Source organism: Limanda limanda, chromosome 17 (assembly GCF_963576545.1).
Source record: "Limanda limanda chromosome 17, fLimLim1.1, whole genome shotgun sequence".
NCBI lineage: Eukaryota > Metazoa > Chordata > Actinopteri > Pleuronectiformes > Pleuronectidae > Limanda > Limanda limanda.
Window position 1 is genome coordinate 14,305,917 of NC_083652.1, and position 24,495 is coordinate 14,330,411.

At 43.7% G+C, this 24,495-nt stretch overlaps 2 protein-coding genes across 2 annotated transcripts; one reads left to right on the forward strand and one right to left on the reverse strand.

Moving 5' to 3' along the window:
* Positions 1-647: 647 nt before the first annotated feature.
* Positions 648-12,061, forward strand: pdgfbb (platelet-derived growth factor beta polypeptide b). Its single transcript, XM_061090018.1, has 8 exons — positions 648-1,309; positions 5,968-6,064; positions 6,662-6,718; positions 7,753-7,946; positions 8,057-8,239; positions 8,569-9,391; positions 9,479-9,641; positions 9,731-12,061. The coding sequence occupies exons 1-7, from the start codon at positions 1,250-1,252 to the stop codon at positions 9,622-9,624; spliced, it is 1,560 nt and encodes a 519-aa protein (XP_060946001.1). The 5' UTR covers positions 648-1,249; the 3' UTR covers positions 9,625-9,641; positions 9,731-12,061.
* Positions 12,062-14,522: 2,461 nt separating this feature from the next.
* Positions 14,523-24,207, reverse strand: csf2rb (colony stimulating factor 2 receptor subunit beta). The gene is made up of 15 exons (XM_061090328.1): positions 24,153-24,207; positions 22,293-22,456; positions 21,279-21,396; positions 21,014-21,189; positions 20,642-20,862; positions 19,907-20,051; positions 19,608-19,740; positions 19,375-19,529; positions 18,657-18,787; positions 18,315-18,498; positions 18,127-18,223; positions 17,828-17,894; positions 17,661-17,734; positions 17,445-17,583; positions 14,523-16,927 (listed from the first exon to the last, which is right to left on the reverse strand). Exons 2-15 carry the CDS (start codon positions 22,393-22,395, stop codon positions 16,541-16,543), a joined length of 2,130 nt encoding a protein of 709 aa, XP_060946311.1. The 5' UTR covers positions 22,396-22,456; positions 24,153-24,207; the 3' UTR covers positions 14,523-16,540.
* Between the last annotated feature and the right edge of the window lie 288 nt (positions 24,208-24,495).

The window sequence follows — 24,495 nt, forward strand, 5'->3', positions numbered from 1 at the left end:
TTGTTTATGACAACATGATGTCTTTGATTTATTTGGTTGACCTGAGTTCAAGGTAAGGTTTGTTATAGTAGATATTATTTTGCGAGGCCTGGGAATAAAAGGCATCATTTAGATTTTAATAAACTGTTGACAGAACGCTGCAACTTTACTTTCAGTGTCTGATAAACCCACAAAGGTTCAGCATTGAATAAGCAATCACTCAGTATAAAGTGTCTTTGTGTCCTGGAGTTTGTTATATTCACATCACAGCATGTTGTATTGTATTTCCTTTATTCTATGCTAGTCTATATAATCATATTATTTTCTTATATCTTGCATTTTGCCTTGATGCACTATCACTAATTGAAGAGAGTAAAGTGAAGCACCTACAAATTGCTTTTAAGTTAAGAAGTACATTTCATCTCACTGAACACTGACTCAAATTTTTTATTCTTACACCCTCAGAGTTCATGGAGCATTTCAATCATGAGGCAAAAGCAAGAGTCAGATCGACAGGGGATGAAAAATCCAACTCTCCCAGGACTTGGCTCAGTCTCAGGAAACGCTGCTCAGACCGGGTGTGTCTGCGCAAAGCATCACCAACCACAGGCAGGGGGCGCTAGAGAGAGCGAGAGAGAAACCTCCTCCACCTCCTCCTCCACCATCATCATCATCAGCAGCAGCAGCACTGCGGCCGCGGTGTAATCAGGCGGCTCCAGGGCTGAGGCGCACCGTGCCACACAGTGATAAGGCTCCTCGGAAGAAGAAGAGGAGGAAACTTCCCTCCAGACCTGACTCGTTCTTTCAGCTGCACTTTGACGACGCACCACAAACTGGATTTTAACCAATTCCGTTTGAAAGACATCCTTGGAATAATCTCACTTTCACGCACTTCACGCACATCCCTGGCTGGTGGGGGTTCCTTTGTGAATTCCCTCTCTCGCGTAGAAATGCGCGTGAATCTTCTCTTGGCTGAATTTCTTTCTCTGGAGTTGCGCCTGTGTCAGAGCGCGCACACTTTTGGCGCAAGGTGCACGTCGGAGAGAAAAAAATAAAGTTGGACGTGTCTTATCATCCGTGCGCAGGAACTTTTTTTTTTCTTCTTTTTTAAAAGTCTCCCACACGTGAGGTGCCTGTGACCCGAGCTTCTCCTCCTCGTGCACCTCCGGCCGGTGGAGGCGACCCACGCGTAAAGGGGGGGGGCACCGCAGAGGACAGGGAGACTCCTCGATGCCCGGTCCGCCAGAGAGGCTCGAGGCTGGGCAGCAGGATGCATGCGTGGGTTCAGCTGGTGCTGCTGGCGGCGTGTCTGCGGGTCGGAGTGGCCGAGGTGAGTCTTCCATCCAATCACTGCACCACCAAGTCTCACTGGTGCGTCTCCACAGGAGTCCCAGTGAAACGAGAACTGAACCGAGTCAGGTTTTACAGAAACAGTTAATCCAGCATAAAACTTTTACTAGTTCAGTTAAACTTTAAAACTACTTGAGAACATTGAAGGGTCTATTTCCTGAGAACAACATCAAAAATCTAGAAATATGCAATTGATGTTATTATTGAGCATTTATTTGCGAGCTACTGGATTCAAGCATTTCCCAAAGGGGTGAATGAAGAATCCATCCATCCATCCATCCATCCACTCATCTTTCTATTATTAAAATGTTTGTGTTTTTATATATGGTAAAATCAACTATATCTATCTATCTATCTATCTATCTATCTATCTATCTATCTATCTATCTATCTATCTATCTATCTATCTATCTATCTATCTATCTATCTATCTATCTAACAACATATCAAAAAAATAAGGTGGCGGCATAAAGTCATCAATCTCTGTTTATATAACTATTACCAAACCCATGTGGTTTTTATAACTTCAGAGTTCCAGGCCTCCTGCACCTGCTTCAGTCTTTACTCTCATAATAAAGTCCAGTGTCGGGATCCTCAGCAGAAAACAACTGTTATTCTTCCCATTAACTAACTGGTGTTGGGAGTGGATGCCCAGGGGCAGACACATCCGGGGGTCCCTCTCTGTCGGTGTGATGCTGAGCCACAGGAAATGGAGGCAGCCATGATTGGTGCGTTCATGGCTGCAGATGCCGAACGAGGCGGTGAATCAGTGGTTCAGCGGCATCAGACTGCGGCATAGGGTATAGGAGGCCACATGTTCTCTGCAGCTGGGGAACAGGGAAGGCCTCCTGCGGTGGAACTGTGGGCTGATGGTTGAGATGCGGCGCTGAGTATTTATAATGCTCAGTGTATATCACGTCTATGACTGATTTTCTGTATTTCCATGCAGACGATGCACTGAGCGGCTGTGTTTTACAGTTTATGACACCGCACATGTGCCTGAATGAGATGTTCAAGGGAACAATCAGTATTAACACGTGGACGCATTGGGACAGAGTCAGATTGTCTGCTGAGGTCAAACAGGAAGACAAAACTTAACCCAGGGTCTGCTCGAGGTCAAGTGAGGCTTGATGCTGCCAGGGTCAGAGTCGGCAAGATAAAATCAGACCTGGTGTGAATCTGTTTTTTATGCATTTCACATCCTCGCTGTTGCTGAAATTAAGACTGTAGAAGTGGGTTCAGCTGCAGTGGATCAGATTCGTATCTTTTATCTTTGGATCTGCATTTCTGACCCTCGCAATTCATCTTCAGAGTCAGAAAACTAAACACACACAGTTTACAGGTCAAGTCAGGGAGAAGTGGACTATTGGACAAATCAGAAACGAGGCCCCGGCTCTGGTGCAGTCAGATGTGGAAGCTGTGGTTTGGCCTGAGGACGGAGTAACTTCTGGTAGAAGTGGTTGGACTCCTCCTTTCATTCACTTCACAGCGGAGAACTCACTGTATGAAATCTACCGTCACCATGAGCACTTCACATAAAGTGTAGATTTTGTGATGGATGACTTTAAATTCCTGTCTTCAACCTGTATTTTCATTTTACGGCTTCTGTAGAAAAAAGAAAACTCAAATGTTGTGTTTCAGAGGCCAAGAGCATTACAAAGGCTTTGAGGTATACAAGCAGGAATTCCCCCCCGCGTCTAATTTTAAAATTACAACAAGGAAGTCTGTTGGTACAATCACGTCCCTAAAGAAAGCATGAGAGAATGCTGCTACCACATCTAGTCATGAGAGGGAGGGATAATTTAAAAGTATATTTGTATATGAAACACTACTAAGGTTCAGAGGGAGCACCAAAGAGGAATCCACACATTTACTTTTTGCTAATCATGCGTTAGGCTTCTCTCCAACTCAGAGATAAATTATGACGATTAATTAGAGTCACATTTATTCCCACACTGCAGTATTGTGCACGTGCAGGCGTAGTTCCAGAGACTCACACATGTGCTGTGGCTACTGCTGCTGCGCCGGCAGCAAACTCGACCCCCTAATTATGTACGATTAGACGTTCCCTCTCTCTCCTGCCCGCTGCAGCCGCTGCCTGGCATTCCTCAGCGTGTCCGACCGACCTGCAGGGCACGTGCGTCTGCTCCAGGTGATCAATTCTGGATTATGTCAGAATTTATCAGGAACATGTAAAATATCAACAATAAAAAATATCGGATGTCCCAGGGAGTAGTTGTGTGTCTGGAGCAGGTCGTAAGAAAGTCTAGCTGCAGAAAGTCTTCAGTGTTAATGTAGATACACACAAGGCCGACATCATGTTACCTAATGGAACAGCTGTCTCTGCCTCTTCAGCAGGAATCAGATGCTCCAGATGCAGCCGAGTGATGAGACTGAGGAGAAGCATCAGACTCACTGGCTTCAGTTAACATTACAGTTTAAAGACGTAATTGGTGGTGATTCTTCATTAAAATTTTTAAAAACGATTAGATTGACTTTTGCACGTACATTATTCACAATGTTTACAACAACTTTTCATTTTGGTCGCCTTTTATTATCATTACTTGTGTAAGTTTTTCGTGATGATCACTATTCTTCGTTGTCATTTGCTGCGTAACACAAATATAACCTTAATGATTTTCATCGACTCCCATGATCCCACGCTGCTTCATGACATCATCTGACTACGGCCTTCTGTTATTGTTTCGATTGAAAGACCCCCTAGTGACCAAGGTTGTGAGTTTAATGCACAAAAAACACGTTAATACCCTTATAGCTTCTTGAAGGGAAGAATGACATCAGTCATCAAGACTTGACAATTTTCCACCTCTGACAGTTTTGTGTTAGGAGCTGAAATAATTATTCGATTGAAAGAAAAATTAACGCCAACTATTTTGATCATCAGCTGATGCTAAAAGTTATTTTTTATGCAAAATGGACAAGATTCTATCACTTCATCTTCTCAGTTGTGAATATTTACAGGTTTCTTTGTCTTACTGGTAATTTAACTGAATATCTTTAGATTTCAAAGCACTGGTCCTACAAAACATGTAATTCGATGACGTCACCTGAGAAAGGAGCTATATAAATAAAGTTGATATTTGTTAATATTATTGTTATCATTATTATTATTAATGCATTGATAACACAAATGAAAACCATTAGTTACAGTCTAGTCTCAGTAAAGTTCTGAATAACCGTAAACATCTTTGTTTCATATATTTCATATGTAAAACCTCATAGTCGCACACTGAACATCATCACTTTGTGTTTACATCTTCCGTCTGTGCAGTTTGAATCTGTTTACATCTGTTTTGTTTATCGGAAACAAAGTGTTTAGTTAATATTTCCTGCTTAGACACAAATCGTCCTGACAGCAGGCACCAGCCTGAACAAAGGCACACATCCTATAATTAACATCAGACACAATTAGCCGGGCAGGTTGGCCGTGTTGGCGCGGGGAGGAAATAATCATGATGACTCCTCAGGGGCATGGAGGGCTCTGCAGCAGAGATGGAGGTGTAATGCAGCAGGCATTTCCCCGCTGGATGGTTTGAGTCTATGGAAAGCCGAGCAACAATGGGGGAAAGTGGGAGGCGTACAGTACGGGCCGGGTGAGAATACACGTTCATGCATGGATGGCTGCTTCCTTTGGCCAAACCTCACTTCCTGTCTGTATTCTTCCTCAATAGAATCGTACAATGCTCTGAACTGAAATACAGTTTTGTTTTTTTCTTATTGTGTATTTCCCCGATGCTGACACACATTAATTGTTAGATTATATTTTTTGCGTTCACTGGAGCACAACGAGCCACAAGATCCCAGTCGCTCCCTCGAGCTCGTCTTCACCGTTTCTTCTCAAAACAAATCAACCACATCGACCGCATTAAAGTCCCGGTGAGGAAGCGTGTCGACCCACGTCTGATCCTCGTCCACTTCAGCCCGTCTCTTATTCATCCATTATTCCCTCCTCTTTCTCAGATGCACCTCTCCTCTCTCCTCCGCTCCGTATCACTCCTTCCCCCACTTCCTGACTCCTTCCTGGCTCCTTTGACCCCTAAATGTTAGCAGATGAGAAGACACAACGCCAATAGTCATTCACCCTGCTCTTAGTGACCATTGTGTGTCGGCTCCGGTTAATATGCCTGTCCCCCCCAGCTCTCTCTCTCCACCCCAGTAATGCTGCTGGGGGTGGGGTGGGGTGGGGGGGCTTTAAACCCACATTCAGTCCACAGAAAGACAATGTGGAGCTGTTGCTTGGTTTTGTTGTTGTGGTGATGTGGAAATATTCTGTTAAAAGCAGCTTGTTCAAGGATAAACTAAAGATTGTGTTGGTTTTTGTCATTTTCAACACAAAGTACTTGTGGAACCTAACATAAAATATATACATAATTTTTATATATCATGATATATGGGCCTCTACACCATAAAACTCACTTTGGCTGTAAGATCAGTCACTATGAGCCGAATGCAGAAAACATGTGCATTTATGTTTCGATTTCAGGCTTTGTCACATCCACTCCTGAAGACGTTTCTAAACACTTATGTGATATCTCCTTTTCCTCTTTTCCTGTCATGGTAACTTACACCATCTTATTTCTCTGGCCTCTTCTATATTGATGCCTGTCTGTGTTTCAGGGGGAGCCTCTGCCTGCAGCCCTGGTGGAGCTGGTTAGAAACAGCCCCATCTCGTCCATAGAGGACCTCCAGCTGCTGCTGCTCTCTGACTCCGTAGGTAAAGATCCCAGCGTCCTACTATTACTGATACACACATCGACTAATCAATAAATGCACCAATGAAACAATTTCTAAAGCAAATAATATGTAGGTATCAATTTAATGAGGAACAGAAATGCATGTGGAGCTGCATGTTGTTTCCACCCAACAGCTCAGTAAATAAAGCAGAGACGACTCAGCAGAGATAACTCCGCCCGGGCCCAACTGTCCCCTATGAAAGCACATTTTAATTCACTAGATCCACATTTAAATTTGGATCTGAACCAAAATACACACACTCATAAACATCGGTTCTCTAAACATGCTCGTTACTTTCATCAAGATCCAAGAATCATTCTCTGAGAAATCAGGGAAAATGGTGAAAAATGTTAAAGAAACATTCTTTCATCCACTCAAACATTTTACAAGTTCTTCCCTGACCCCCTGCTCACTTCCACCAGCAGGAATCCTTCTTCTTCTGTTTCCCCCTCTCCACACATGCAGGGGGCGCTAAAGGCCTTGAAATAAAATACACCACACGTGCCCTAATTTATAGTTTATGTGCACATTATGTGACTTTGTTTACTTAAATGCTGTGTTTGTCTAATTGTCTCAGATGAGGAGGACGGGACCTCTGCAGTCAGTGGAGGTCACAGACTACCAAGGAGTCTCGGTGAGCAGAGCCCCCCCTCCTTCCTCTTTGTTCCTCCACAGTTATTAACCAGTGTCTTGTTCTGCTCACAGTGTTTATTGTATATCATGAAGGAGAGAGACGCTGTTATTCTTTTCTTTAAGATAAAAAATAATCTTCCTAGATGAGTATAAAGTCGTAGTGAAGACGCGGAGGATTCCTGATTTTCCTCCACACACTATATCCTCATTAATGGAGGGCAGCCTTCCTCAGAGTTGATTAATGTGACAAGTGTGTAATTTTTTTTTGTGTCACGGTGAAATCCTTCCCATTAAAACCAGTGTTTTGGCCTGATGATAAAGCAGATGTCTACATTTCTTTGGTGGATTCTCTTTAACATGAAGAGTAACACTTTGAAACCTGTAGCAGATTTCAGTGTGGGCGGACATCTGCCTTGACCGGCCGGGGTGAATGGAGAGAAATGGGGGAGAGAGAGGAGAGGTGGGTGGGTGGAAAGGGGGGGAGAGAAGAAAGAGAGGGGGAGAGAAAAGAGACCAGGAACAGCTGTGTCAGATTGGTTGTTATAATGTTGTTATTATCATTATTGTTGATATTAATACTGCTACTAATACTAATAATAGAGAGAGGGAGAGAGAGAGCAGACCAAGTTTTAATTCATAACCCTGCTGCTTGTTTTCTTCAGTATCAGGCTGTATTGCATGTTGTGCTGCTGATGCACGATGGATGTATTTGAGTCACAGACACTAAACCGAGCCTCAGTGATCAGAGTGCACGTTGCACCATCCCATAAATAAACGTGCACTCAGGGATTCAGAGGAGCGAGCGCGTTTAATGGCATGAAAGTAATTAGGCCTCTCAGATTTGTGAAGCACTTTCTCAGCAGCTCTGGAGGGTTTCGATTATCAAGAGGAATTTAATTGTTGTCTTTTACTTATTGGTTTAACAAACACAACATGCAAGTAGTTTTTAATAGTCTGTAAACAGTGTGTTTTCAATACTAATACACAAGTACTGCCTGTCATACTTATGCACAATCCTCTGATCTGGTCCCTCAGATGCCCAGCCGGCCCAGCAGGCTCTGTGTAAAGTCCGCACGGAGGTGGTAGAGGTTACCAGGGCCATGTTGGATCGTAGCAATGCTAACTTCATGCTATGGCCGCCCTGCGTGGAGGTGCAGCGCTGCTCCGGCTGCTGCAACACCAAGAGCCTGCACTGCGTCCCTGTCGTCACGCACACCAGATACCTGCAGGTAGACGACCACGTGCATAAAGATTTATTGTACACAAATGTCAAAACACGCATAGTAAAGAGCCTGGATTTTTATTATTCTGCTAATTACCCCTCTTCCTCCTCCTGCAGGTGATGAAGATCGAATACATTAATAAAAGACCCACTTACACTAAAGCGGTGGTGTCCGTGGTGGATCATGTGGAGTGCCGGTGTCAGCCGGCGCCTCGAGCCCCAGCGCCAAGGAAAAAATCATCCCGCCGGCAACACAGCCACCAACATCGGAACCAGACACTCAGCCAAGAACACGGACAGGTACAGAGCCAACACTAAGAAAGTCTTAAAACATCTCAACACTTCTTTAACACTTCTGAAATCTGCCTCACATTAAAACGCATAGAAGATTTTCCTTTGAAGGAAGAGTTGCATGATTCTCCTTTGTTAACATGAGATAACTAGAGTGTAACATGTACAAGTCCCCTTTACTTCAGTCAAGTTCCACCAAAGTTCACAGACTCATCGATATCTGTCTCTTAATATACCTGATATAACAATTAATAAATAAATCCTTTGCAATTTTGTAAACTGAGACGAACTATAGCTCCTTTACCCAAATTCCATTTCTTTGTATCTTATTGTCAAAGGCTAAGACTCAGTCCAAGGATGAGCTGCATCAGTGGGATGAGCTGAAGCAGAACCAGAGGGCCCGCCTGGAGGAGCTGCTGGAGCAGCACTGGAGCCCCAGAGGAGACACCTTCACTCAGCCTGGAGAAGGCTACAGTCTGGCTGGGGACGACACGTCTCGGCCCGATGGAGACGCGGTTCTCTTGGTTCCACACTGGACTCACAACTCCAGCAGGTTCCACGGGACAGAAGAGAACCCGGAGAACATAGACAGCAACAAGACAGTTTCCTCAGTGGATAACGTTGGTGTTGAGGTAAAGAACAAGTCGGTAGAAGGTGGGAGTAGGTCACTGCTCGACAGCACTGAGGGAAAAGTCAATGTGGGAAACAGGAGCAGAGACAAAGGCACACAAACCCAAGTCCCATTACTGCAAGAAGACAAATCCAAATTTACAAAGAATCACAGGGGAGGTGTCTCACAACCTGTTACCGAAAATCCTCGAGTCAAACTCAGTCCGACGGAGGAAACCAATAGCGAGAGACGTGGGAACAGGCTGCGGCCGACGAAGGAACCGAATCCGGAGCCTCGAGAGCTGGCGAGGCGGAGAGACAACGAGACTCCGGAGGAAGAGAGGATATTCCAGATTGAAGAGGCAAAACTGAAGGAGGAGAGGAAAGAGCTTCTTGTCCTCCACAGGAGGTTGGACCAAGAGAAGGAGATCCTGAGACAGCAGCAGATGAGGCAAGAGGAAGAGGAGAGGCAGAGAGAAAAGGGGACAGACAGTCGATATCACCTGAGTGGTAAACATCTCCATCATCTGCAAACAACGACACAGAAACCAGGTAATGAAACATTTCTCTTGTGTTTTTCTGTTTAATTTCTCTTTTATTTGACATGTTTTCCGTAACATGTACATTTGATTCTCATAGCGACGACAACGTCTACGACCACCACACGACAGCCCTCCGCTCCAGCAGGCCCCCGACCTCCAGCTCGTCCCAACCACACGAAGAGGAGGATGAGGAAGAATCGCAAACGCATCAGCAAGGCAGCTATGAGAGCGATGCTCATGTAGTACTACAGTAAACCCAGGTGAGTTGACAACACAAGAATGAAATCACTGTACAATGTAATTGAATAGAACTGTGGTGTAATCTGGTTTCCTGTATTCCTCCCCTCAGGGACACAGTGTGAACTTGGTGTATCTTGTGGATAATCCAGAGGTGACGCAGAGCGACTCCCTTCATTTAAGTATTTATTCCTTCATTCAGTAACCTGCTCGTCCTGTGAGGTCTCCTCCGTAACACTACTAATGACTGACCGGTCAACCTGTAAGTACGCCTGGATGGAGTAAGAGGAACATGGAATATAAACAAAAGGTTTTTTCTGGAAGAGAACACTTGCCTCTACGACGACAGTTGCCCGTGGCGCCCGAGGTTCGGAGGACTTGTGTGAAAGAGCAACACATCTGGACGACTAAAACGGCATCACTGTGGATAAAAGTGCACTTTGAGAACTCTCCTTGGAACCATGTCTTGATATCAAAAGAGAGAAACTGCACTTATGGATGAACAAAGCTGGGTCTGTGCAGGGTTTGAATGACAAATGTTTGTTGGACGTCAAAATGGAAAAAACTCTTCCGTGTCAAGAAAGAATCCATTGTAATGTAAGCGACAATCATTCAATGGACTGCAATGACAAACTAATGCTGACTAAAATCACCAGTATCTCCATGTGTGATCACATGTGTTGGGACTCAGTGTTGACTGTGTTGGGGAGATGAAACCGTGTGGATTCGCCGTACTAAGGCCTGATATCATTTATAAGTTCATTAAAAAACAGTGATGCTCTGTCCTTAACCATATTTAATTATATTTAACTCACTGCAAACACTGGAATTACACAGATGTGATTCGAGAACCAAAAACACGAACCGTCCCGTGTTTCCAAATCTCATCACGGGTGAAAAGAAAGAAGATTCAGGTGCTAAATGAACGGGAGGTGATGGCGTCCCACCTGAGGCCTGACCGTGTGCTAGGATTCTTATTTATTTGTGGATTAACTCTGTAGAAATACTGCAAACAAATTGTCGTAGAGTCTTATTTCACGATGTTTGGGTGTTTCCATCAGAAACAATGAAAAAAACCTCCCAGTACCATGCAGTGTTGAACCTGTCGAAACAAGTGTGTGCATGTGTTGTTTTGTACGTGTGTATTGTAGCTACACTTCACCTCGATACTCACGTAGAAGCATTTACAACATCTGTTTCTCTCTCCGATAGAGAGACGTCTTTCTTTAAGGAATGGGGAGATTTTTAGATCATCTTCGCTAATAACACCACTTTCATCATCGTCATAGACTGTGTATAAAGATGGATGACATGACAGTGCCCCGAAGTGAAGCCAAACAGCCTTGATCGCCCCCTAATGGCCGGCTGCAGTGTAGGTTAGAAGTCCCACCTCCTCCATGTAAGTGGATGAAACATGGACAATCCAAAGAGTCAAACTACACATCGAATAGATTTATCTCAAAGATGGTATCTCAGTGCTAATTTTCTAGTAAGTTTGGTTTAAATTAGTTTTTTAGGATATTTTGGCTTCATTTCTGGAAAGTGGGAGGGGCTGGAAATGTGTTGTCCATCTCTATCTAGTCTATGATCACCATCACTAATCAACCGAATTCAGTGCACTTACCTTGACTGGTGCTCTTCTCATTTAGCCACTCGACCTCTGGAGGGAACCAGGAAGTGGAAGAAATGATTTGATTTCCAGGCTCATTCCTGCAGCACTAGAAACAAATAATCTCATTCTTTTATAACTCTGGGAGAAAAAGAAACAGCCATCTTTAACATTTTTTTATTGAACTGCTCTTGTAGCTGTTGTATTACTCTAGCACACAGTGTTTTTGAGATTCAATTTTAAGCAAAGACTCTAAGTAATTCCACTAGAAGGACAGAACAAGGCCGAACCATTGCAGATATTGTTGTGTTATAATTCTGTCTGAAGCACACTGGTGTCCGATAATCACTTTTCAGCCAAACATTAAGTTATTGAAAAACATGGCTTGTATGTCCTTTGTCAATTCACAACTGTTACTGATTTTGTCTGTTTTGTTATGAGATACGATGGAAAAAAGTAATGTTTGTGATAACTTTGCCATCTAGTGCTATTTTTTCATATGGGTATAAGAAGCTAATGTGCTTAAATCTACTTGGTTTTGTGTTTTTATATCTTTTAACATTTTTTCTAAAATTCAAAACTTTTCTTCTAAAAGGACAATATTTTATTTTGAAAGGTGAATAACAGACAAATGAAACAAAATGGGTTTGAAGACCAAAGGCCAGTTTGTGTTTTTTCCGCGTCCATGAGCTTCCTGTTTGGTCATCAGTGTGAAAACCCAAAACTGTGCATTCACCAAAGTAAAGTGGACGCTCCATTCATTCACCCTATGCACTGTATGTATGTACTTTTTCATGTTGTTCAAATACAAAAAAGCAAAGCCGTTCTTCTTGCTGTCAGCAGGTCACCATGATGTGTTTTTGTGTTTCTCATACACTGGACTGTGGGATGAACAGAAGCATCAGCACCAGTGCAAACCATTAAATGGTTCTAACTGTCTATGGCCGGTGTTGTGGCTCAGTGAATCACAGCAATGTTTAGAGCAAAATTTCTCAATCTGCAGCGTTTTATTTACAACGTATCGATCACACGGGAACAACGTCAGAGAAGGTCTGGGGTTCACTTGAACTCGGGAAAGAACCTATTCCATTTGGGTGTGGATCATTGCAAGATTTAGGCTTTTCCCCCAATTTGAGGTAAATGCTTTCTTGAGTGCTATTCTAGTTTATATCTCATAATCCAAAAGCTTATCTTTTAAACACAAAACTCTTTGTGGACTGTGCGATGGATCACACATCACTTCTTTATGAACTTTGTGAGCTCAGGTGGATGAATTCCCTCGTCCTGTTTGCTGTGTTGTTTCCGCTCGGTGCGTCTTCAGCTCTCCAGAGACATCATCATATTGACTCCTCTCTAACTTCACCGCCTCGTATTGAGTGTTAGACGTCGGTGATGTGCAGTGAGGTTTGTTCAATCTGACAATAGAGACAGAAAAGAAATAGCAGGGGGGGTGGGGAGAGGGGGATTGTGTCCTGTAGGTGAACTCCAGCACTCTCTCTCTGCGGTTTGTTTTTCACATTTACCCACTTGACTCTTGGCTGCAAAAAAAGCCCCGGCTCAGCAGCCTGCCACATAGCTGTGTCTGCTAATGATCCAGTCAACAAGTCGCCTGCTCCTCTGTCTAAATGGAATCATACGAGGACTGACTGACTGAGCGTGATAGATGCTCCCAACGTTCAAACCATTGTGTAGATGAGGATTAGGGTCTTTTTGGGGGGTTTAAAAGGCCTTGATTGTTGTTTTTCGCACAAATAACCAGGGTTGATTTTGTTTTAATGTCCGGCTCCTTCCAATCCCCCAGCGTGTGACTCCTTACACTCCATGTTTATTCAGGGTTTCGTGAATGACTTCCCGTTGTCCTACTGTCAATCTCACACAGACGTCCTACTTCTAAACAGCAGACTATCTCCAAATTCAGCATCGAGGTGGGATCCCTGTTTTTTCCGTGAGTGTCCGAGCAGGTTCCCCACCCCCCGCGGACTTCAAACAAGAATGGGGAAGAGATGCGCTCCCGGAGGATTGTTGTCTGTGACAAACACACACACTCACACACACACAAACGCACCGGCATGCTCGCGCTCATTCAAACACCCAGGGGTCAACCACCATGACGGTGTGGGAGTGTCTGTGAGGGACCAGCGGCTGTGACTAAAGACACGGGACGGTTCACAGCTGACTGGCTGACCTTAAAGAACGATACGGCTTGTTGGCTCCCAACAACACTGTTACCTAACCAGCAAACGACCACTGGGGCAGTCGAACACGCTCCAAACTCAGCGCAACACCCTGACCCGGCCATTAACATTAGTTACGTCCAATCAAATTCTGTTTCTGGGATTAATCTGTGACCTTTTCCTTGGGTTTCCACGATCATGAAAGCTGAGGGATGGAGCAGTGAGGCACCAGTCAGCTGAAGAACTATATTTATTTGGGCTTTGGAGGTAACACGGGTTAAAAAATCAGAGTGTCGCTGGTTTGATCCCGGTATCCTCCAGTCTGCACACTGAAGTCTCCTCGGTTAGATGCTGCACCTCAATTAACGCGCTGTATGAATGTGTAGGTGTGAATGGGTGAAAGTGGATTTTACTGTAAAGTGCTTTGAGTGGTCGATAAAAGGGCTTTTTTATATATTAACCATAGTGATTCTGATCCTTTCTTAAAAGATAATTTTGGACCTCAAAGCCATGAGAGCACAGTGCAGGTGTAAAATGGGGAGAGATACACATTAATAGTGTTGTAGTCCCAAAAGTGTGCCAGCAATACTCATGTTAAGAAGGAAAACAGGAAATCTCGAACCTTGAGGATGTTTCTGACAAATCTCTTGCCTCACATTTGAAAAAACGAATCCTCACAACAAGAACCTTTAACTTTTAGGGTGGATTCTTGGTTTTAAGGATATAGAGCCGGTGTCGGGATTGGGGATAAGAGTGAAGTCGATTTGGTAAAGGTTGAAGTCTCAGGGGAATGAATGAATGCAATGCCCCCCTAAGTAGTGGAAGAGGGTGTGTGTGTGTGTGTGTTAGAGTGTGTGTGAGTGTGTGTGTGTGTGTGTGTGTGTGTGTGTGTGAGAGAGAGTGTGTGCAACCAGGCATCTAAACATGTGGGGGACCTCTGGGAATGTGCATCCATGCAGAACAGGAGCAGGTTTAGTGTTACTTACTTAACTAAAAGCCTGTTTAACTTCTATTCTCTCATTTTATTTCATCTGGATGCTCAGTGGGAGGGAGCCACACACCAGCACAGCAAGACGCAAAGAAAAGCATCATTTATTTAAACTCATGATGAAGACAACAAGTATAAAATATATGCATTGACATATGGGGGCATGTGAGGTTGTCACCACTTGACCAGCAAGTCATAAGAAATTACAGAACTATAAAAGAAACGAAAACAAAATATCAAAAAGAGGAAAACAAACAAAACAACAGTTTAATGTTACACTGACAAAGAGCCCATAATTGTCCCGACAGCCTCAGACGACAAGTCTCTGACGTGAGTGTGTGTTTGAGTGTGGCCTGGATTCCCTGCTGGACAGGGCTGAGGAAACAGGAGGTCTTTGAACAGGAGGTTACACAAGCATCCGTGTGGCTCCGCACACTCCCTACACCTTCCAGCGCTTTTATTTTCCTGTTTTTTATGTACGGGAGCGGACAGGGACACGCTGTACACAGATGATCACACATCCACCCGGATATCAGACACACACACACACACTAACCCTGCTGTGTCCGTCCACACACAACCTTTTCCTTTTCACTGATCAGGATTGATGTGAATCTGTCCGAAGCACCGACCTCCTTCAGGGAACAAACGCTCCCTGACGGTGGATGTGAAACTGTGGAATGTGACTGTTTCTGGAGCTGAACATCTGGACAAACCTGTGAAAACCCACCAAATCACTTTCCCGTTCCACAACCGTAGTCAACGCCAAAATATGTACGCCTTCGCGGGCATCGTGACTCCGTCGGTGTGTGAGTCGAACTGCTGCTCAGCCTCATCAGACAGGAAGCTGTACCTAGCGATGGGCTGAGAACACAGGAAGTCAATATCAGCATGCCTGGAATTCCAGCATTGTGTTCTCGCTGCAGAGACAAGAAAGAGTTCTGCGTCATCCCGCCACAATATGCTCATGATATAAATGTTTTACAGTAATGTTGCATTGCAGTCTCATACATGCCTGCACACCAAATACTGTGTGTGTGTGTGACCAATCCTGAGTCAGTCTCAGCTGTCAATCATGACCTTTCACCCCATTTTTAGAGCATCAAATAACTAATTAAAACCAAACTTACCAGAAAAATCTGAGTGGTAAGTTCTATCTATCTAGCAAATATCAGAATCGATCCATGAGTTAAACGTATCTGATACATACATTCACATTTTAGTTTGGTCCATGTCCTATCAACTAACATGGGAAAGGCAGAGCATGAGCAATGCTGCAGGCAGCCACCAGGGGGGCGATCATGGCCCTTTGGCTTACCTTTCAGAGAATATGGCTACCATGACATTACCAAATGCAACGTAGACAACAAGGCTGAAGTCCGCAAACACAACAAGAGGTCCGAGAAAAGATCCACAAAGAAAAGTTCCAAACACATCACACGTGTCCTCGAAGGGTCCAAAAGGAAAGTCTCCTAACTTTAACGTGGTGTTAACGTATGTTTTCAGTTCATCGTTGAACAGTTAAATATCTCTGCAGGCCTCAGTTTGTTACTGAAAACACACAAGGGCAGAAATAACACATATGTATATTCACATTGAAAACAAGGTCTAAACTCAGCTTTGTGCAAACAGGCATATTTCGTACAGTAAACATTCAGTTTACATAACTTAGCTTCTTATCTCAGCTGTGACACAGACGTGACGTTTGAGGAACTAATAAAACATATGACACTTCAACACAGATCTTAACTGTAAAATCTGTCAAATAAATAGCAAAAATTGGAAATTAGAATCTCAAACTCTGTCCCATTGAAAATGACGAGCTTTAACATGATCCTGTTATTTTATCCTGACCTCTGTTTGAAGTTAGTTTGTGTTTCATACTGAAGTCAAACCCATTAATTACAGGTTCAGCTCACTACTGCCCCCCATTGGTTGGACACTATGATCTCAGGTCAGAGTAAGATAAATCTAAATAAATCCTCCCTAATGTGTAACAGCCCAATGATAAACACATTTGATTCTGTTTGTTTCACATAGGAAGTTAAAAGCCTTTAACAACAGAGGAAACCACAGCTTGATGAATTGTTATTATCTGGAGATTAAGGCCTTATGGCTCCTTCTTCAAGTGCTGCTCTGATGTGCTGCAGGTCACTTTGCTCCTGTGTGCTGTGGGAGGTGGCAGTACCCCGAGGCCTGTAAGCTGCCACCTTGAGGCCAGGGGGCGAAAGGTCCAGGGGTGTAGGCCGGAGGTGGCTCCCTGCTGGGGGCCTCGCTGAGGTCAGTCTTCTCTGACCCCAGCGTGGCACCTGCCCTCTGTGGATCCTGCTCCACGCTGTCCTGCCCGTGTGTGTTTGTGTTGACAACGCTGTTAGACACCAGGTCCTGTGTGGACCTGGAGACGCCGCGGTTGGGTAGAGACACGTAGCCGTCTGCGTTCTGGGTGAATTTCACAGGGGGGGGAGAGTCCTCTGATGAGGTCCTGTCTTCTTTCTCCGAACACTCGTCCTCCTCTGACTTGTGGTCGGGCTCTGACCTCTGTCAGAAAGACACAGGTCAGAAGGAAAATCATTCAGTAACTTGCCAGTCGTCATTTGCAAAATTGTAAGTTGTTATAAAGTATGGATTTCTTCCTACCAGCAAATCTTTATGTGTAAAATGTAAGTAACATGTTTATTTATTTATTAATTTAAGTCTAAATAATATACACCATCTTCGCGTATATTGTAAAATGGTTTTCTCTGCTCATTCCAATATTTAACCATTTCTTTCTATTAAAGCACTTGGTTAAAGTCCTACATAAATAAAGTAAGTATTATTATTATTTTTATTACATTTTTATTTAATTCATACAAAACCAAAGTGTCAAATGAGATGGGGAGTCTCTTATAAGGAAGTAAATATTCTCATCCAACTCACAAATCTGTGAGTAATTACTTTTCAGTACTTTTTGGTATTTATATAAAGATTCAATTAAATTAGGTTTCTTCTTGTCTTTTCTTTTTTCTTCTGTTTTAAATTGAAACCTGAGAGATGAGCCTGGTGAGCTGCTGACCTTGCAGAAGATGTACGGTCCACTGAAACTCATCTTCTCAGCAGGACTGGACAAGTCGTCACTGGTCCAGAAACCTTCGTCCGCCTCCAGCAGCTTTTCTTCAGCTGTGGTGATCGGCACCAGGGAAGCATGTGAGGAGCTGCAGGGAGAGAAGAGCAGAGAGTCAGAGTCTCATCTCATATCGTATCTCATCTTATCTCTTGTCTCATCTGTTACCATTCAGATGTGTCGTCCAGTAGCACTTTGCAGATGGACGTGTCCTCAGTCTGCAGCGTCCAGCTGGTCACACACTGCCTCACAGAAAAGTACACAATGACTCACACGTCACCAAAAAAAGGAACTTAGAGATTTGACTAAAATAGATTCATTAAAATCAGTCTCACCTTGATCTCACACAGGATGTTACTTTTGTGTGGAGAGGGAACGGACTCCACCCACAGGACAGCCCTCCTGTTGGTGCAGGATATACAAGAGAGTTGTATTCAAAGTGAAACAATTAATTTAATGTTCCATGCTTTATTAAAGGCAATGATCAGTATGGATAGTTCAACCTTGCAGTCTAACTGGCTTCACAGGACTATATTCAACATGTATTTGTTGCACTGACTGTTCAGTCTGGTAATGTCAGTGTGTCGGAGAAAGGACACAACACAAATACAGTCTGAACATATCTATAAAATACCTTTGACAAGCTGGAATGGTGCAGTAGAGTGTGAAGAAGATCGTGACCGCAAACACACCGATGAGAACATATATCAAGGTGGTGAGGGACCAGGTTCCTGCCAGAGAACAGAAAACACAATAAATAACCATAATTCAAATTCAATAAATAGGTGAAATAAAACGTGTGTGTCTCCGTGTCAGTGGTACCTGCATGTGAGGTCCAGTCTACGGGACCGGTCCATTCGGACGGGATCCCCTGGTACTTGGAACCGTCTCCGGGGACGACCAGTGACCTGACTTTGACCTGGTGCAGCTGGGACGGGGACAGAGACGCTCCCTGGATGCTGAGGGACGTGGAGCCCTCGGAAATGTTCAGCGGGGTGGAACATTCCTGAGGATTTAATAGATATGAAATCAAATTTAAAGGCAAACTAAATGCACTTCTCTGATAAATGATAAATCATGGAATCATTCGACGTAGGAAAAATTGAGAAACATTAATTTATTTAACAGTTGAACAGTAATAATCCAGTGTTAAAGGTTTCTCACCTGATCTACTCTGTGGTAGCAGACCTGATAGAACAGTCTCAGTTTGGACGCTGTGCTCGGTTCAGTCCATTCCACGATCAACTTGTTGTCTTTCTCTTTCACTCTCAGCTGCCGTGGCGGGTTGGGACGGACTGTGGACGAAGAGGTTAGATCTGCTCATTAGTCTCATTAAGATTAAGGTCACACTTGCAAACTCATAAACTCTGTATAGACTGGGCCCACTGGATTTAATCAATTTAAGACAAGTATTAATTCATATGTTTGTATCATATTGCCCTTTTTTAAATATATATTTTCAATTATAATATAAATATCTAATAAATGTATATATTAAATATATTTCTATATCTAATATTAATAAATATGAATACAAATATGTATCTATCTGTCTATCATGTTTTATTTTAACTTGCATGGTAATAAATAGACAATGCAGTGCTGCCATTTAAACAGGAGGTGGCGTCACAGGTCTTCGGTTTGTCCTCCTGCAGCCTGTGTGTCTCTAACTCCCTCCTCTCCTCCTCTCCACCTCTCTTCCCTCTCCTCTCCTCTCCTCTCCTCTCCTCTCCTCTCCTCTCCTCTCCTCTCCTCTCCTCTCCTCTCCTCTCCTCTCCTCTCCTCTCCTCTCCTCTCCTCTCCTCTCCTCTCCTCTCCTCTCCTCTCCTCCTCCCCTCCTCCCCTCCTCCTCTCCTCCTCCCTCTGTCTCATGTCCACTCACTGTGCTGGTAGGCCTTGAACGTCCTGGCCGTGTGTGTTGGGATGAGCTCCAGCAGCAGATGTGCAGTGTCCACGCTGGTCAGTGAGCAGCTGTACCTCAGGGCCGTGCTGCTGCCCCCCCGGCTGACTGTTGGGTTCATGCAGCAGCTCTCAGACCTGCAGGCAGGGATTAGAGGGAGTGAGCGACAGCCTCGCTCGGCTTCGACCGGGCGGCCTTGTCAACACTCGACTTACGCTGCAGAGTTGCGGTGTCGACAGGCCAGGTGGTAGCTAATGAAGGGAGCCAGCTCTCTGCTCACCTCCCAGCTGCACATCACCTCCTTCTCTCCATGCAGCTCACAATGCAATCTGGGAAGCTGCCCGGGGTCTGAGGCCAGAGAGAAATGCACAGAGAGGGAAGATTAGAAATGTGAGGGTTGGAGATAAGGAGGCAAACTTCGGTGGGTTTTCAGGAAGTTCACGGTTGAGGTTAATTTGTGCACATGCAGGAAACGATTCATAGTTTTTTCCATGCTTTCTTTTCTGTGACTCACCTTCCTCAGTCTTCCAGGTCACCACCGGACTCCAGGAGCTCCACTGCCCCACGCTGGCCCGGGCCCTCACCCGGGATTCGTACCTGCGACCGGGAAGCAACAGTTGCCTCTCCAGTTTCACGCTGGTGTTTGTGACGTCCTCGGTCTGCAGAGAGAGGGAAGAAGGATGAATCCTGGATTACAAAATAATAAATTCAGGGTTAAGGATGAATCGTCAATGTTTTCATTGACGTGTTTTTAGTTTGTAGGGTTTATGAGCTATGCTGCAGCCGGCCACCAGGTGGCAGTTTGGATGGTTTGGCCTCACTTTTTTGGAGCTGTCATGTCCATCTTTTTAGAAACAGTTTATGTCTCTAATCCTGTTTCACTTTTTGACAAACTAACAAGGGCAGCATTTCATCAGGTGTCGCTCGGTCTCACACGTTGATGTGTGAATACTCTTCACAGGCGGCTACTTCTGCTTCTCCTGCTCTGTTCTTCACACGCTGCATTTTTCTTCACTGCGGCTCAAACTCAACACGTGTTTCCAGGTTTTAATAAGTCGAACAACAGTAATTTCTTTACTCGGCGATAAAGAAAGTTTTCAGATGTTCAGAGAATACAATCGCCCTTTTGAAAAGAAGCTTTGACTCATCTGATTTCAACTTTCATGTTTCAATTAAAATCAAAGGTTTCAGGAATATAATTGACACACATTTGTAATTTCAAAACAAAGATGTGTTTTTTAATGCTCACAGTCCAGTGGTCGTGTTGCTCTGGTCTGTAGCTGAGCTGGTAGCTGAGATTTCTGCTCCAGGAGGAGGAGGAGGAGGAGGAGGAGGAGGAGGAGGAGGAGGAGGAGGAGGAGGAGGAAGAGGAGGGGGAGGAAGAGGAGGAGTAGGGACTGGACCAGCTGAGCCATCGGCCTCCGTCTCCCGGATCGTGTGCAGACAGATCCTCTGGTGGACGAGCTCTCACTGTACGAACCCAAACACAGAACCACATATATTCATGTATTCAAATGGAAGCTTCACATCATAAACAACTGCTCTTATTGGCTTTTAAGATGTGTTACTTGGACACTTGATTTATTTCCTTCGTCACGCCTCTGACAGGCTGTAAACTCACCGTGCTGAGAGAGATCCAGAGGCTTTCGTGGGACCGATGAACAAACAGTCTGTGTCTCGTTCTCGAGGAAGAAGACAGTGTGATTGATGCCAATTGAAAAATCACGGGTTTCATATCTACACTGGACAGTCCCGGGTTCATCTGGGCCTGGTGGGCTGTACGGCACACACAACTTCCTGCAAGGACACACAGCTGAGTCTCTCCCGTTTTCTCACAATGATCCTTTTCACCATTCGTTCCCTCTGATCGCCTGTTTGGATTTTACCTGTTGTTTCCAGTTTGGAACCAAAGCTGCGGTGACGTGTCTCCGTGTTTCTTCCATTTGCAGTGGACGTAGGACTGGTAGTCGTTATGGCAACTTAAGGATTCCAGCAGTGGAGATTCTGGGCAGAGAGGGAGAACTTTAATATTTAGATAAGTTGGCTATGACTAAAGTCCTGTGGTGTCTTGGTCATTGTTAAAAATAATCCATTACTTTTCAAAGTCATGCATTCAAAGTCTCATTCAAGTGAAAGTGTTTGCATTACACTTTTTGAAAATGTGTTAATACTTTGTTTTTGTTATACTTCAGGGTAATTTTAATAAGTTTATAATCCAAATCAAACTTGAAACTAAAAAGATGATTATAGAAAAACTTTCAATGTATATTCCTTCAATGTGCATTTTTCCACGTTTTTAAAGAAAAGTTGAGACTAAATGATCACATGTTGTAATTTTCATATGATTCCCTTTATAATATATTGAAAATAAATAGCACCTATATTAATGGGATCAACGTAGTGTAGTAAAAATAACTTTAAATAACTTCCTCTCTGAAATCTGAGGGAGATAGAAGCAATGCAAGTACTTTAAAGTAGTTTGCAGTATTTGAGTAAATGTACTTAGTTGCATTCCATTATGATCAAACCACAGGCTGTATATAAAGATGACTGGCATTAAGGTGAAGCCAAAACATCTTGATTTCGCCCTAGTGGATGGCTGCAGTATTGGTCATAAACTCTACCTCCTCCATGTTAGTAGATGGGACATCAACCAATTTTTTCTGGTAAGTTTATGACGGCTAAGCCTGGCTCACGATTGGTCGAGCAAGTGCGTGAACCGTCCACGATCATTAACGTGCCGACTACGGCTTTGTGGAGACGTGTCGTCCTTCTTTATTCACAGTGCTTTTGTTTTGTGCCTCCTGCCTCCAAAATCATCCGGATTTATCTGAGCCATGAAGTTTTTAATCTGAAAATTTCAAACTAAGCATCTGAAATTGGATCCTGCTGAGACGTACCGTTCGTTGAGCTGCTGCTCTCAGGGAATCTGCAGCCTTCTGGAGCAGAGGGGAGACCCAGGAGAGGGAGTGCCGACCACAGCACAACCCAGAGGAGAGGCATCGTTTCTGGGGACAGGGAGCGTTAAGAGGCCGGGGAGCGAAGTCTCATATCAACGAGACGTCTGTGGCATGAGAGGGAGGGAATGTAAACACAGAGAGAGAGAGAGAGACTCAGACCAGTAAAGAAATGAGTCATGGCAGCAGAAACAGAAACTTCTGCTTTGAGTGTTGTGGTCGCCCCACATCCGCCTGCTTCTTATCTTTCTCTCTCACGTGTGATTGGCCCTGATAAACAAAACCTAGATATATATATATACAAAAAATAAACAGACACACACACACGCAAATGACCTTAAATAAAATAAGTTTTGACAATCAATTGTTTTGACCTGCATGCCTCTGCATATACAGCCACTTTTTGAAAGCACAACACTGAAGCATTTAAACGAAAAACTTGTCATTTAAAATGACAAGAATTTAAAATGAATTTAAATTCATTGCACCAGGAGTCAAAACGATACAAACACTAATACAGCAAGTTTCAAAAGTCTGCTGATAAAGAGGGAAATCTATTAAAACACACTAAACACAGAACTATGAAAAAGTTCTTTCAGTTTTGACCTTTTCACGAAGTTTACCAGGCCACAAAATGATTGTAGCATGTGATCTCTTGTTTGAGACGGATATCTCTCAAATTCTATTTTCATGACTTTATGTGCGTCTAATTTTCGATTATTCTGTTATTATCAAATAACCTTTTCTTTAAATTGTGATCTGCACCCTAAAGTGTCTGTAAGCCACCAACGCACATAACAGCAGTGTGTCGTTCGGAATGTAAACTCCTCTATCTTAACAATCAAAAACTGTGTTTGTAAAATTGCTAAAAACTTTGATGATTCTCAAAATGTATTTGAGTAAAAGAGAAATAATGTGAAAAGACAAATACGTTTAAAGGAAAGAGGAGAACAGTTAAAGAAGGGATCTTATTGTTTCAGTGCACTGAACCAAAAGGGGATTTTCAGGGTCACTCAGGCACAACCGACTCCACTTCTGCTGTTTAGCTGCTGTTTACAGTCGCTGCAGGGAAACCACCACCAGAACAATGTGAGCGTCCCACATTAAAACTGAAAGCAGACGCCGAGCAGGTTTGACTGTGATATTCCCAAACACCTGCATAAGTCTGCAAAATGACAGTGTGCATCCGAGAAGACACAAAGAAATCTGTGTTTTATGAAAGAGCACAACTGGTTTCTTACAGCCTGGCGTCATGAATCGATCCCCATAAAACTTACTGGAAAGCTGGGACGTGGACCAAGGATGAATCCAGGCCATTGTGCTATGAATCTGGACAAAGGTTAAATATTGCGAAAGGGGGCGTTAATTTTTCAGGCTTCTCGCACATCTTTTACAAATTTCCCAAAGAAATTGCTCATGGGCCATTGAGGAAACGGAAATCGACGATGACTGCGTTTGCTAAAACTGGAAATTCACAGGTATTAATGTAACGTCTGAGTCAAAGGAAGTCAATGTGTCAGACTTCTTGATTTCATCATCATCAGCTCTATGGAAGACCACACAACAAGTCCAGCGCTGTTTGGATTAGTATTCCAGAGAGAACAATCGGAAAGAATCATTTAAAATCATTGAATAACAAAATCATGATGACAAATCCTGATATCTACAACATACTCACAATTCAAAGCTTTGGAAAACTTTAAATTTAAAGAATATAGACGTGAACAATTCCACACAACTCTCAGCCCTTGAACACTCGTGTCTTTATCAGCCCTGATCCACAAAATCAGAAAATCCTCTTACCACAGCCTAAAGAAACGAACTCTGCCTTGCGACCATCCGTCAGTCTGCCGTCACCGCTTCCTTCTCGTCAGCCGACTCCTCGCCAACACTGTCGAGAAGTCAGTGGGAGTTTCTTTTGTGACGAGGTCCGTTTCCCCTTTTTTGTCCACACTGACACAAAATGTAACTTTATTGCAGTGTCAGTCATTTTCCATCCGTAGGCTGCAGAATGTAAATACTGAAGTGACTGTGGAGGCTCAGACTCTGGGTCAGATCTGGGGTCGTGTAGAGAGCCCGGAAACGATGTGTCCAGGAATCTACAGTCTACTTTTGAAATAGTCCCATTAAATATTTTATAGCGTAG

What these genes read in the sequence shown, in the direction of transcription:
- pdgfbb (XM_061090018.1), top strand. Translation starts at nt 1,250, where the DNA reads ATGCATGCGTGGGTTCAGCTGGTGCTGCTGGCGGCGTGTCTGCGGGTC. An exon ending in TCAGCCAAGAACACGGACAG is followed by an intron (nt 8,240 to 8,568) that starts GTACAGAGCCAA and finishes TTATTGTCAAAG; the next exon opens with GCTAAGACTCAGTCCAAGGA. An exon ending in AACAACGACACAGAAACCAG is followed by an intron (nt 9,392 to 9,478) that starts GTAATGAAACAT and finishes TGATTCTCATAG; the next exon opens with CGACGACAACGTCTACGACC.
- csf2rb (XM_061090328.1), bottom strand. Translation starts at nt 22,395, where the DNA reads ATGCCTCTCCTCTGGGTTGTGCTGTGGTCGGCACTCCCTCTCCTGGGT. An exon ending in TCTGGATCTCTCTCAGCACG is followed by an intron (nt 20,863 to 21,013) that starts GTGAGTTTACAG and finishes GGGTTCGTACAG; the next exon opens with TGAGAGCTCGTCCACCAGAG. An exon ending in GCTACCACAGAGTAGATCAG is followed by an intron (nt 18,499 to 18,656) that starts GTGAGAAACCTT and finishes TTAAATCCTCAG; the next exon opens with GAATGTTCCACCCCGCTGAA.